General features: G+C 37.8%; 1 protein-coding gene across 2 annotated transcripts; it reads right to left on the bottom strand.

The window, feature by feature from the left end:
- Positions 1 to 305: 305 nt before the first annotated feature.
- CYP711A1 (cytochrome P450, family 711, subfamily A, polypeptide 1) lies at positions 306 to 7,778 on the bottom strand. 2 transcript variants are annotated; one of them, XM_087692574.1, is made up of 5 exons: positions 7,272 to 7,770; positions 3,716 to 3,868; positions 2,411 to 3,149; positions 993 to 1,088; positions 306 to 659 (listed from the first exon to the last, which is right to left on the bottom strand). In XM_087692574.1, exons 1-5 carry the CDS (start codon positions 7,553 to 7,555, stop codon positions 333 to 335), a joined length of 1,599 nt encoding a protein of 532 aa, XP_087548700.1. In that variant the 5' UTR covers positions 7,556 to 7,770; the 3' UTR covers positions 306 to 332. The 2 variants fall into 2 exon arrangements, with proteins under 2 accessions (XP_087548700.1, XP_087548701.1); XM_087692575.1 differs by lacking the exon at positions 3,716 to 3,868 and having other exon boundaries at positions 7,272 to 7,778.
- Between the last annotated feature and the right edge of the window lie 5,936 nt (positions 7,779 to 13,714).

Here is a 13,714-nt window from a genome sequence, read left to right as displayed (position 1 = left end):
ATAAGATAAATGCCTCAACCTATCTAAATGAAAGTCATTAAGTAAATGTTTGAGGGATATTACACAGAGAGATCTAAAACGAGTGATAAGAGCCTAATCTAAAATATGTTTACATATAAGCTCATTGAATAGAATAAAAGTATGCATATGTCTATGTTTGTACCTTGCCTTCTCAATCAACAATGCATAAAAAAGTGAGACATGTTATTCAAATAAGTAGCTCAAATTTCTACTATTCAATGTGCTAGACATGAATACATAAGTAACATTATGCAAGTTACTATTATGATTTTTGGATAGGACTATAGGAGAAAGCCAAATTTTCAAAAATACTAACGATGGCAAAGTCGTAACCATATGCCATTCTTTGGTCGACGAACCATGCCAAAGTCAAAGGTCAAAGGATTCTCCATGATAGGAGAATGTACGAATGTGAATTTTTGGTACAATATAATCAATGCCAACTTGGCTTCTTGCATGGCAAGTCTATAGCCTATACACATACGAGGACCAAGCCCAAAAGGGCTAAAGGCATAGGGATGCCTCACCTTATTTTCTTTTGAATCCGGTCCAAATCTATCTGGATTAAATATTTCTGGATCTTCAAAGTTCCTTGGATCCCTCATGATAGCATTCATGGCCATCCACACATGTGTTCCCTACACAAGAATGATAAGTCTTAACAACATACTAAACATTAAATTCCAACAATCCATTTTTCCATTTGCAAACTAGGACATGTAACATTTAGAGTATACACATTCCTCATGCAATTCTTTCATTCTCACTAAAGAATGAAAGTATCTTTAGGGTGACGCATTTATGGGCTATAAATTAGGTCAGTAATAGGCTTCTTGAGAAGGAAAATTGCATACATTATAAGTTAATTCAATCTCTACTTATGGTCACCTCTATTATCGCCTATGTTTCCTAGTTTTTGATTGCATATACCATTGCCCACTTTTGATATACAACTATAGAAGTGTGAATACCCTTTTCAATAGGTGTTTTCCAAGTTGCATGTCTTGTGATAGCACACGCCCAATCACAGGGCTAGGAGTATATATCCTCAATGTCTCTTTGATCACCTACAAAAATAAAGAAAGAATTGTTATTGTACATACATTGTGACATCTAAGATAAAATGTGCATTAGAAGTTTGAAACCAAATTATTAAAAAAACTTTTATAGGTTTGAGTTGGAAAGTACAATAGGAGAGTGATGTCCAAAATTGTATGATTTGGTTTCATTTGGTAAATATCAAAATATTTGCTATAGTTACTAACTTACATATAGAGAGGAAACTACATCTAGATCATTGTGTACTCTTTTATCTGCATAACACTTACAATGATATAGAAATATAATAAAGATAAGAAAAGTTAAACTAGGTGACTTGAAATGAAAGGTGTTTCCCCTAAAATAGGTAAGGTAACCAAGAGACTTAATTCAATTGTATGCTAGCATACCATCATGGAAGCTTGAACCATATTTATGACCCTTGTACTTTAAAAGCTACAAACATATTATGTGTGTACTTTCTTAATAGCTCGCCATGACTTTGTATATTTCAATATACAAGTATTAGAACTACAACATAGATCTAAATAGACACTTTCATACATGCATGCATAAGAAAAAATGTGTATGTACACATTACACATACAAAAGCATGCATATATGCTTATGTTAATATGTGTAGCACAACTATAGATTCATGTGCATATAATATATTCGATTTGCATGGAGGTAGGTATTTACAAATGTATGTATACACAAATTTTACATACATCCATATCAACCTATGCCATATATAAATGTCTATTTGGGCTACATACATGTGTTGAAACAAAGCATAACTAATCTTGCTCATAATTTAGGAGCAAATATATATTAAAGTGGGACTTAACACTAAAGGACAGTGAGAAAAGTGAGAGACATTAACTACACTAAATGACAAAGTATACTTTTGTCATGGAAATATATTTCCTATAACAAATAGATTGGGTTCTGGAGTTTCAAACATTCATGAGTCCCAATCAAAAAGTTTACCTATATAGGTAGGCTTGTATTACATAGAGACTAAGGTAAGAAGATGTCATGAGGTGAGGAGAAGTTGTGCCTAGACATGGGCACACTCAAATGTGCACACATGCATGTGCGCACATTTTTGCACGTGTGCATGGGCGTGTGCATGTATGTGTGCATTCATGCATGCTTGTGTGTGTGTTCATATATGTGTGTGAACCCACACAAGTTGTGTATCTATGGATCCATGTATGTACCTAGGACTAAGTATGATACATGTACACATGCATGTAGCTACACAAGTATTTATGTATATGAATCATATGCATTTTTTAAATGTGTATATTGTATAAAGATTGAGAGAACTTTGCTTAGTCAATACCTGTTCAACATATGGAAAACAATGGAGATCTTCGGCAGTGGGCGTAAGATTTGGGGGTCCAAAACTATCAATTTCTTCGAGGAGTTTCTTCTCAACATGAGGGTGGGAAGATATGAGGTAAAGAGCATATGCTAAGGTGACAGATGTGGTTTCAGAGCCAACCAACAACATCTCAAAAGTGAGGCCATTGATATAGTCATTAGTAAGTAAGTCAGGAGAGGTCTTTTTCTTGCTAAGAAGTAACGAAAGCATGTCATCACATCTTTCTACATTCTCTTCATCTTCCCTCTTTTGTAATACAACTTTTAGCGTTGTTTGTAATTTGCTAATGTGACTCAACATCTTCCAGTCACCTGTCCCTGGAATCAAGCCCAAGATTTTTCGAAGAGGCCATTGTAAAAAAGGAAAGAATTCTCCCAAAATGGTGCTTAAAGGTGCATCCCCGTCTAGTCGTAGAGAGTTAACAAACTTGTTAGCACAATCCACGAGCTCACATTTTGTTGTCTGCTTGCCTTCTCCAAAGAGACCAAATTTTGTCCCAAATGCCAACTCCCCTATTACCTCCATTGTCATTGTTAGCAAGTAAGTGGACATGTTTATGTCTTCCATTGCATCCTTCTTGGCAAGGGTTTCTCGCAAAACCCTCACAACTTGGCTCATCACTGGAACATAACTATTCAATTTTTCAGAATGATAGAGGGGAATCATGATGTTTCGCATAGAAGACCACCTCTTGTCCCTACACATGCAAAAGCATACATATATGCAAACACAAATCCATTAAATCCACATAATGGAACTTCCTTATAATTTTAATTTTCTATAAAACTCTTTGCACAAAATAGAGTACATAGTGAATCTTATCAAAGATCGCCATATTATTCAGTATGATCTTAATAACACATCTACATTAGTACAACATTTTAATACAACATGTGATCTTGCATGCTAAGACCGAATTCAATATGACTCGAGTCCAACAAGAACAATGTTATATTTTTACATGCAAAAATCAAACATTTTAGATGTTCCCATTATGCAAAATAAAATGTCGTGTAACAATGTTCATCCTAGAATTGGAGAAAGTACTATTTACGTAGTTTGTTTGCTATCTCACCTTCAAATATTTCTATGCCACTCATTTCACCCCATTAAATGATCAACTTTCTAGAAGTTTTTTGTGCCATTTACAATGATTTTGTCAAGCCTTGAGCAAAATAGTCATATTCATTCCAAAGGTCTTCTTATATTTGTTATCATTAAATTTAATGCCACCTACAAAGCACATACTAATGTGGACCTTACTTTCCAAAGAAGAGAGCATTTTGTAGAAGAGGAATTGTCTCTATATAAGCCGGAAGGCTATGGTTAGTTGCAAACTTGAATTGTTTTACGGCCAACTCCTTGCAAAGTTCAGCATCTGCTACCATCACCACTGGCTTGCGAGCAAAATGAAACCTACCAACAACATATTGACATGTCATAAGAAAACCAAAATAATAAGGCAATATATCCAAACTAGGGTGGGTATACTAGTTCAAATGGATGATGTGTAAATATAAAAATAATGAAAATATTAATGCATCATTTATTAGATATTTCATTTATATTGTCTTATGTTTATTCATATTCAACTAACAAATATTTGGAGACATGAGGATTTAGACACACACATTGGTACATTGATGATCAAAAGCACGAACGATGGGATTCCTTTTAGTTCAAAGTTCTGGAGTACAAGCGCTAAGAGGTATCTTAGATTTAATCGGTACCACTTTCAAAGTGAAACAAGGATGCCCAACCTCACCTACTTTAATTGGGCTCTGTACAAATGAGGTCTCATATTATATTAATGGGCACGGAGGGTTTAGAGCCAATTTAATTGGGGTAATATTGTTAATATTACTATCTATAGATGACATTGTGCATATATCTAGCTCAATTGAGGGACTACATAGACATTTGAATGCACTATCAACTTCTTATGCAGAGATGGAAATACAAACCTTGAAAAAACCAAGGTTTATCATATTCAACGTCTCAACCACTTGGGTGACAAGATCTAAGCATCACTTCTAATGGAGAGCCAATGGAGTTTGTTAGGCAGCATGTTAACTTGAAAGTTGCTTTCAAATGACTACAATTTTCTTGGAGAGAGACTCAACTAACATGAGCATATGTAACATCGGCTGCATTAGAGATCTAAGTATGCACATACAATTCCATGGATCATGCAACCAATTGTGGCACAACCATTAACAGATTATGAGTTTTATAATGGATGGAGCATATGTGGCAACTACCGATCATAGTGATATCATATATGTTACGAGCAAAGCTTGACCCTCCAAGAAACTATTAGAGCAAAGATGGACCTTTGGTGGTTAAGATCCTACTCCATGCAATTTCTTATATAGATTGTGGGAGCTTCCACAAGTTAGATACTCATGGTTAGCATTGACTTCATCCAAACAATTAATAGGAGAGGTTGACAAACATTGTTGATATGTTTTTTGAGCTGGGTGCATATTTAGGCTCAAAGGCAAAACCCTATACCACTAGCTTATATGTAATATCCCTTTCAATCATTCGTCTTGCTTTCCCTACTTCCTTTGGGAAAACATTGTTCATATGCTTATATGGGTACATACATGAGTTTGCATGGTCCATAGCTTAATAGATTACCACCCTCCTATAATTAAAATATGGATTACCCTACACTCATGCTTAGACATTCAAAGCTAAAACATGTGACCAAAGCAAACACACTAAGACCAGATATAAGGAGAACTTGGATTAGACCCCTTTCCCCACATGGCACAAGGATGGCATACAATCATAATCATTTGCTTTATTAGCTCTCTAAGGATGGTTTCATCACCCCACCGATCTATATAGATGCTTGAGTGCCACATGGGTTATGTATAGCTATTGGACAAATCTGCATCTCAACACATCATCTAAGGATTAAGACAAGTAGATGGCAGGATACGGAGACAAAGGGCCAAATGTATCAACTTCATGACAGAGAGCCAATGACAAAGGAGCATTATCTATGTCAATATATGATACATTGTGATATACAAGGGCCTACATCACATTGTTGAGGACCATACTAGTGGATAGTAGGATAAAGAGAGGACCACGAATTACTTATGGCTCATGTTAACATGCTTAGACACCATTTTTGTTCACATGAGCACACAATGGCTTTAACCACCATTATAATTAGAGAGGAGTCTCTTCATGATGGACTCATGTTATATCCATGTCGCCCCCTTTCTAGTGGGATGTGGCCTCTACCTACTAAAGGCAAGTAGTTAATAAACACACAAACTAAAAAAATTTGCATTTTTGTTTGCTTGGATATTAGAACACACACAACATGGGGTAGAAGGTTTGCATCCTTTTTCATAAATGTGAGGTTTTATTAGGAAACTAAAAAGTCTACCACGTTTGCACCCTTTGTGGATAGTACATGTGCATGTCGGCAAACAGGTTCTCTCAAGCCACCCAACAAGCTATTGAACCTAGGATTCCATGCAAGGCATGACATGGACACACCAATCAAGCTATTGCTTCAAGGGGTAACGTTTGCATTTTGTGTTTAAAACTTAATAAAAATCCTAAGCAAGATTGGCTAGACATGTCCATAAGTTGGTTCGAAGCCCCTTGTGACCAATTGTTTAAAAACATGACAACAATGTGGATATGTGAAATGCATAATTCTCATGCTAACAACATTAATTTCGAAGAGTGGGCTATGTGTACACTCTTTTCATGTAACACCTAAAAAGTAGTGCAATTTTCAAAGCAACTTAAGAAGTTATATCACCATATCAAAGATAACATAAAGCCCTAGTATTGGCATGATCGCATTTGTAACTTGATTACAAGCTTGCATGTGACGCTTTTTTTTTTAATTCTCTATATTTCTCTTTTATAAGCATGCTTCTTGACCTAATGAATGCTTCAAGCATTGTTGCAACATCATAATCATTTCAATTGAATGTGATTTTGTAGCTGATGTTATGAGTTTCCTTGGGTTTCGTTCAACATTGCCTAGGGTTGTCTACATGCTCCCATGAGATGCTTAAGTTTCTCTTTTTCTTATTGAAAACACTAGTAGTCAAATTTCTTAGCAAAGGTTTGCAAACCAAGGTTCTCCCAGTCTCCCATTGTTTGAGGTTCTCCTCCTAGTCTTCATGGCACTCATTAGGCAGCAACAATGCCTCAAGTTAGAGTGTATCTTTATGCAAGTCACAAACAAGGCAAATGATCTATGTGCATAACTAAACGTGTTGTGGCCTCCACAAATCAAGTTCCAAGAGGAGAGGGCTTGACAAATGTCACATGTATAAAAAGTGTTGTGTTAATTATTCGAGTCAATGGGAATATCATTAGATGAAGGCTAGATGAATAAGCTTGATTAGTATGATAATGATGTCATAATGACATACATGAGCACAATTTATAACTGATCATATGTGTTAAATGCTTTATCTAGCAAATTTTCTCAAATTTATAATTCTACAGCTTTAAATTAATTTTCAAGATTGAAACCATTGTAATATGAAATAACATGCTTCTTTATTTTTATTTTTAAACCTTGTTAAATAGCAGCTCCAAGAACGTTAAATCCAAACTATGCTAGGAATGAATGGTAATTCCAATCTGTCTCCACTCTCTCCAAAAACAATTCTATTTTAACTTTTTTTAATTGTCATACATTCTATTTTTTAAAAATCATATTTTGACAATTTGCTTGCAACCTGCAGGAGCCTGCTCATCACTATGGTCATTGCTCCTGATATAGCACCGAAAATCAGGGAGAAAGGGGGATGGCGGGGGGGAGACTAACCTGTAGATGGGGCCATACTCTCGAGCCAGTCGGACGAAGGCCTCGGACTCGTACTTGGCGAGTAAGGGGATGTGACCCAGGCCAGGCAGGGAGTAGGGCGGGCAAGGGATGTGCGCCACCGCCCGGGCAGGCCAGAGCATGTACACATACAGAAACCCTAACCCTAGCAGCGCCACTACTACTGAGAGGCCTAACGAACCAGACAGGAGGCTCAGCCTCCCTCCTCCTGCCACCTGCTGTGCAAGCTCCAGAAGGAGAGAAGGAACATGGAAGCCCGACGCCATTGCTGTTGCTACGGGAATGTTTTTTGATCTCTCTCTCTCTCTCTCTCTCTCTCTCTCTCTCGCGTCGTTTATTTATATGCCAGCCGCTCCTCTCGTTGGTATCTAATTGCAGCATCTGTGACCCTCCTAAGAGACGAGCGCTCTGATCTCTACATAAAACTCTAATGTTGCTCTCAATGTGTAGATGCCGTATCTACCCAAGCCCTAAAGGGTATTTGAACACTCACTAGAGAGATGGGATTAGAGGCGTGCCATGCCTTCGAACTTCCTACCTTCTAGCACACATCATTACATAATATACCATTGTTATCAAAGTTGAGTGAGGTGTCACCTCAATCTTCCCAAAACAACAAGTTTAATTGGAGCATGCCCACGAACTTTGGAAGTTTATGTAGTTTGTAGTTTCACCACAATGGGTTTGCATGGACAAACCATGTGTTGGTGTTCTGTTGGCCCATGCTAACCATGTGTTGATGCTATTGAGGTTGGCAAGAGGAAGAAACTGCTCTCTTAACATAGAGAGAGAGAGAGAGAGAGAGAGCGAGTGTGTGTGTGTGCGCGTGCGTGCACCTCGGTGTCTAAGTTTGGTGTTGGTATCATATATGCATTGATTGATGATTGTGATTAGCTTTAGTTAAAATATAGTAGAGGGAAAAGGTGTCAAAAAAATTTTACATGACCCAAATATTATATTGAGAAATATGTACAACCTTACAAGAAGTTATGAAGCTCTAACCAAGCTTTGGAGCCTAGAGATAATGAACTTACAAGAAGTTTCCTTGGGTTTGACTTTCAAATTTAACACCCACCCGCAAAGCTTATCAAAATGATCAGTTGCATCCACAAATGGCCAAGCTTTCCCTCTAAATAGAACCTCAACAAAACAAATTTCCTATGTTACCAAATCTTGCGTGGAAGAACTACTTGTATCATCTGTCAAATCTCAAAAAAAGCATGGACATCTTCCCTTTCTTCCCAATGATGGCATCATTTCAAGGGTGATCCAAGCTCAATGATTTATCAATCAAAACTTACTTCGATATAAGAGCTAGAAAATTATTAGCTCTCAAGGCATATCCTTTATCTACATTAGGTTGAACCCCCACTTTGCTTGATAGAAAACTACAAAAAGTCTTAAAAATACTTTTGTTACATGCATGTTTCACAACTTCCTATTGAGATACTGGCAATCACACTCAGCTTAGCCTCTTTGTATGGAGCAGTGTGGGCTCAGGATGCAAAATCCCATATGCACAACAGTGGAAAGTGCAACCTAGTCTACTCCTATAAAGCATTGTACTTGCTCTCATTTTGAATGCAATGTCATAGTACTTTTGTACTTCCAGCAAAGTGTGTGTCATTGTCAATCCACTACACAAGATTGTGTTTATGATTCCAAGCTTCCACCTTGGAACCTAATTCACTTGTGTGACATTTGGTCTTGATGTTTGTTACCTCATGAGCTCACTCTTCCTCTTTCAACCTCCATAGCCATGCTCTAGATCCGACATTTTCTACATGGTATCAAAGCCCAGTCGTGCATGGCTCAACTCTATAAATCACTCCTTCAGCCCCTCTCAATCTTTGGTTAGCTCAGCTTGACATAAACCCTTCATCTTCCACCTCCATCTTCACTCTATCTCTCTTTGGCTGCCATAGACAGCACCTACCTACCTCTGTTAGAGCAGTCACATCTCTTCAACCAGGCCATATCTCTTCGACCTTTCTTCTTGACAATTATTCCTTAGGTGAAGGCGCATCTTTCTAGCCCAAAATTGTCTGACATTGTGCAACATACAGCCCGACATTATTCAAAAACACAAATCTGGCACAAATTTCGTTGCTATAAATTGAACCTATTCTCTCTCCCTATTGTGAGCATTATTCCACAAGTTATCATAGGGCATTTGTTGGTCATATAGATGACTTACTTCAGCTAAGAGGGCTTGAGAAAATTCCACTCTAGCAGTAGTAGAGAGATATTACAAGATTATTGAGAGGTGGTACTAGAAGAAGCCATAGCCAACCTGCTGTTATTCAACTAATGGCACCATCATCATGCCTCACAATGTCAAGGGCTACATAGGGCTTTTGAAGTTTATCATACGGGCTACCCCCTAACAAAATTTCAACTCAAATGGTCCACTAGGTGAGCTACTAGAGCCAAAATATCAGGTTGTTGTCCTGAAATCGTAACCGACAGCCATGGCCACTTACCTTCAAGCTCATTTTTTCCTTCATTTTCTCTCTCTTGCCACTTAAACCAAACCTCTGCCACTCTGATCCACTGAGAATTGAAGTTTCCAATAGGAGCAAAAGAAGAAGAAGAAGAAGGCCACCATGAGAATATTTAGATAGACTTTTTTAGCCTTGTATTGCCTAGCTCTAGTGCTTTTGACATAAGCTTGTAAACTCCTCATGTACTATAGCCTCTGTACACTTTGTGAGGCCCCTATTACAGCCTCTAGATATCCACCACATCTTTGGTACCCACACTTAGCCTTTTTTACGACAACCTCTGGTGTTTACCATGTTTGTGAAGTGCCCGCACTTTTCAAGTGGTTGCTCACTAACGCCTCTACACACTTTGTACAACTATGGTTGTGATTGAGGAGGGTTGTTGAGACATTAGCAATCACACTCAACTTAGCTCCTTTGTATGAAACAGTGTGGGCTCAGGATGCTGAATCCCATATGCACAGTGGTGGAAAGTGCAGCCTAGTCTATTCCTATAAAGCATTGTACTTGCTCTCATTTTGAATGCAATGTCATAGTATTTTTGCACTTCCAGCAAAGTGTCTGTGTCATTGTAAGTCCACTACACAAGATTGTGTTTATGAGTCCAATCTTCCACCTTGGAACCTAATTCACTAGTGTGGCATTTGGTCTTGATGTATGTTACCTCATGAGCTCACTCTTCCTCTTTCAACCTCCATAGACATGCTCTTGATTTGACATTTTCTACACTTCCTAATTTGTGACTTTGTCACAAACTCCAAAGAAATAGAGAGGAGAGAATCACAAGCAACCATGACAAGAGGGTTCACAACTCTACTATGGGCAACATTCTTTCAAACAAAACATTTATACAAAGCCTCCATTGCTTCAATTTTAGAATTTGGGATCTTGATAGGACCCTTCAAACTCACATCTCTCTTTCGAATCTTTGTGATGCATTATAAGAAACGAAAGATTGACCTTGAAAGAAGTGGGGCCATATTTTTGGGCATTATCATGCAAAATTCCTATTGACATCCATAAGTAAAAATTATCAAAGAGGGAGGTCTCAAATGTGGATGAGGGGTATATCCACCAAACACCACTAGAGAAATAGAGCATGTAACCTTGCTACACAACATGAAGCATTATAATGTTTATTCCACCATGAAAGTTGCTTCAAAGAATCACCCTAGTCTAGCATATCAACATTCTTTTTTGTAATGCGTGTGTTATTCTCAGGTTTGTAAAGTATGTACATCACCACATTATGGTCTAGTAGAGACTAAGTGTCACCTTATGTCAATTTGTCAAAATGTTTCAATACACAAGTCATAGACTTGTCCTTGCTAACAGCCTTCCTAAGTACAAAAGTAGCTTTAGTAAAAATGTTTGAAGCTTTGCTACCTAAGATCCCATGCCAAACATCACATTGATGAACCACTTGATTTCTATGATTCCAGATAGTTTGTATAACAATAGTTCTTAACAACGCCCGTACCTTCTCAGTTACATCATTGAAATTACCTCGACCCCCTAAGAGAGCCTATTTCCAATTGGTAACATCATGGAGTTGAATTTTCTTCACACACTTCTTCACTTCCCACCATAGCTATCTAGACTCGTAACATACTCACATCAAGTGTTCAACCATTTCTTTGTGTTTTTTGCACAAAGGACAAAGGGGGGTGCATATTCCCATCTTGCTAATTTTATTTCATGTTGGTAGCTTCTTTGTCATGATCCTCCACAACAAAGATTCATCTTAAAGGATGATGTAGCTTTCAATGCCTTCATTGGCCTTTTTTTCTAGTTAAACATAGTTGCTCTAGGTTCCTCCCTCTTCCAGCTATCCTCAATCTATAGTAACCATCTGGTATTTTTGGTTTAGAAGTCCTTCCTCCTTTTCGTTCCTACTAATAGCACCCCTTTCTCATTGGTCAAGCACTTAAAAAAATATCCAAGTTTACTACACTTGGAAGAAGGCCAATCAACTTTTATTCTAGTAAAAATCATTGCTAACCATTATTTCTCCTCCTGGATGAACCCATGTCTATTTATAGAAGTATCTATATTTGTAAATGTGTAGCTAACAATATCCTATACATCCTTCTAGTGTCCTACACATTTGTAGTGTATGATATAGCTAAGCTTAGTTTTGACCATCATAGGACCAAGATCATTTGTACATGGATGACTACCAAGCCACATATTACAGATCAGAGAGTCATCATCTCTACACCTCCCCATACCAATCCATTGTAATGTTGGTGCAACCTCTCTCCAAGATAACACCAAGTGCTATGATGCTTTCAAATCTTTGATCCTTATCCTATCAGCTTTGTTAAAAAGGATTTCATGCCATGTACAATCCAACCACACTCTGCCACAATACCTAGGTTTAACAATCCAATTCACAAGTATGATATTCCAAGCCTATCCCTGTGAAATCTTCTTCATAGCCATGCAAGCAAGCTGCAATGATTTCTCTCAAATCCCTCCAACCCAGGGCCACCCTCATTCTCTAGAGATACAACCTAATCCCAAGAAATTGTAGGCCATCTTTTTTCTTCACCAAACCCCCATAGGGCTCTCCACAACACCACTTCCAACAAAGCCCATTGGCTCTTGGAGAAGGGAAAAATCATGGCAGCAAAGACAACTATTGGAGAGAGGAAAGTTTTGATGAGTTTAACCCTTTCTACAAACCCAAGGCATTGCCCATTCTTGATCTAATCTTTTTGGACATTTTCTCCTAAAATATGTGGTAGCTCTAAGAAAGGGTTATCCCAACCCCTATGGGCACACCTAAGTACCGGACAATCCTCCCTTTGGGCACCCACTACGAACCCCAACTATTGACACCAATCAAGGTTGTAATCCCAATACAAGAAGAGTAACTCTAATTTCTCCTTATTTATGTGTGATCCCAAGAGATCAGAAAACTCATCATAGATCTTTAGGAGTTCAATTACCGATTGTTGCTCCACCTTCACTACATTGGTGTTGTCATCCTCATACATTTTGCTATATAAATATTTTCCATTTGGAAGTACCAATGGTTCAATGGAACCCACTCTAATGGACTTGTCAATGTTGCATATATAATAAGGGGTGTGTGCTATACCAAGGCAAACAGCAAGGGGGATAAGGGACAATCCTACCTTATGCTCCTTCTCAACACAAATATCTTTGAAAAATAACCATTAATGGCAATTGTAGATGAGGCATTGCTAAAAAGTGCTCTGACTGTATTGATGAACATGTATCCAAAACCTACTTTCTTCAATACAAACAAGATGAATTCCTAGCATACACGGTCATACGCCTTCTCCAGGTCCAAATTGAGGGGTATGAAATCTTCCTTGCTTGATAGGGCATAATCTGTGCCAAATATAATGTTGAAAATGGCATCCTCAATGCTTCTATGTTTGTGAAATAGCTTGTAGTCACATGCTTGATTCTTGTGGCCATTGCCTTGGACAAAATCTTATAGGGGATATTCAACATTGTCAATGGTCTCCATTGCCCTAGTTTCCTTCTATCTTGAGACTTTGGAATCAACTTAACCATACCTTTGTTAATTGCCTTAGGCATTGTCCCATCACTCCTAATCTTATTTAAAAGATTACACAAATCAATTTAGCATACTTTCCACATAGCCACAAAAAAATCCATTGGAAACCCATCTAGATTAGGTGTTTGGCCTTTCTTCAGCAACTTGACTACTTCATAAATTTCTTCTTCCATGAATGGCAACCTTAAAGCAAGGGACACATTCGAGTCCATCTCATTTCCCATCCCACTTAAAATTTTCCGAATGCACACATCATAACTAGTGATTTTTTCAAATGGTGAGCTAACTGTGATGGAGAGACATCTTTGAAACACTACAGCAATGCCTTCTTCATATTTTATCTCATTATGGGATTCATCCTTGAC

Source organism: Lygodium microphyllum, chromosome 14 (genome assembly GCF_053477565.2).
Source record: "Lygodium microphyllum isolate KBCC chromosome 14, Lygodium_microphyllum_v1.1.10, whole genome shotgun sequence".
NCBI classification, from domain to species: domain Eukaryota; kingdom Viridiplantae; phylum Streptophyta; class Polypodiopsida; order Schizaeales; family Lygodiaceae; genus Lygodium; species Lygodium microphyllum.
Note: the sequence above shows the minus strand (reverse complement) of the source record. Positions and strands in the feature narration are given on the sequence as shown.

Coding starts and splice junctions, on each gene's coding strand:
- CYP711A1 (XM_087692574.1), bottom strand. CDS start 7,555: ATGGCGTCGGGCTTCCATGTTCCTTCTCTCCTTCTGGAGCTTGCACAG. Junction 3,150..3,715: donor AATGCTCTCTTCTTTGGAAA/GTAAGGTCCACA, acceptor TTGCATGTGTAG/GGACAAGAGGTGGTCTTCTA. Junction 1,089..2,410: donor GTTTTCCATATGTTGAACAG/GTATTGACTAAG, acceptor TTATTTTTGTAG/GTGATCAAAGAGACATTGAG.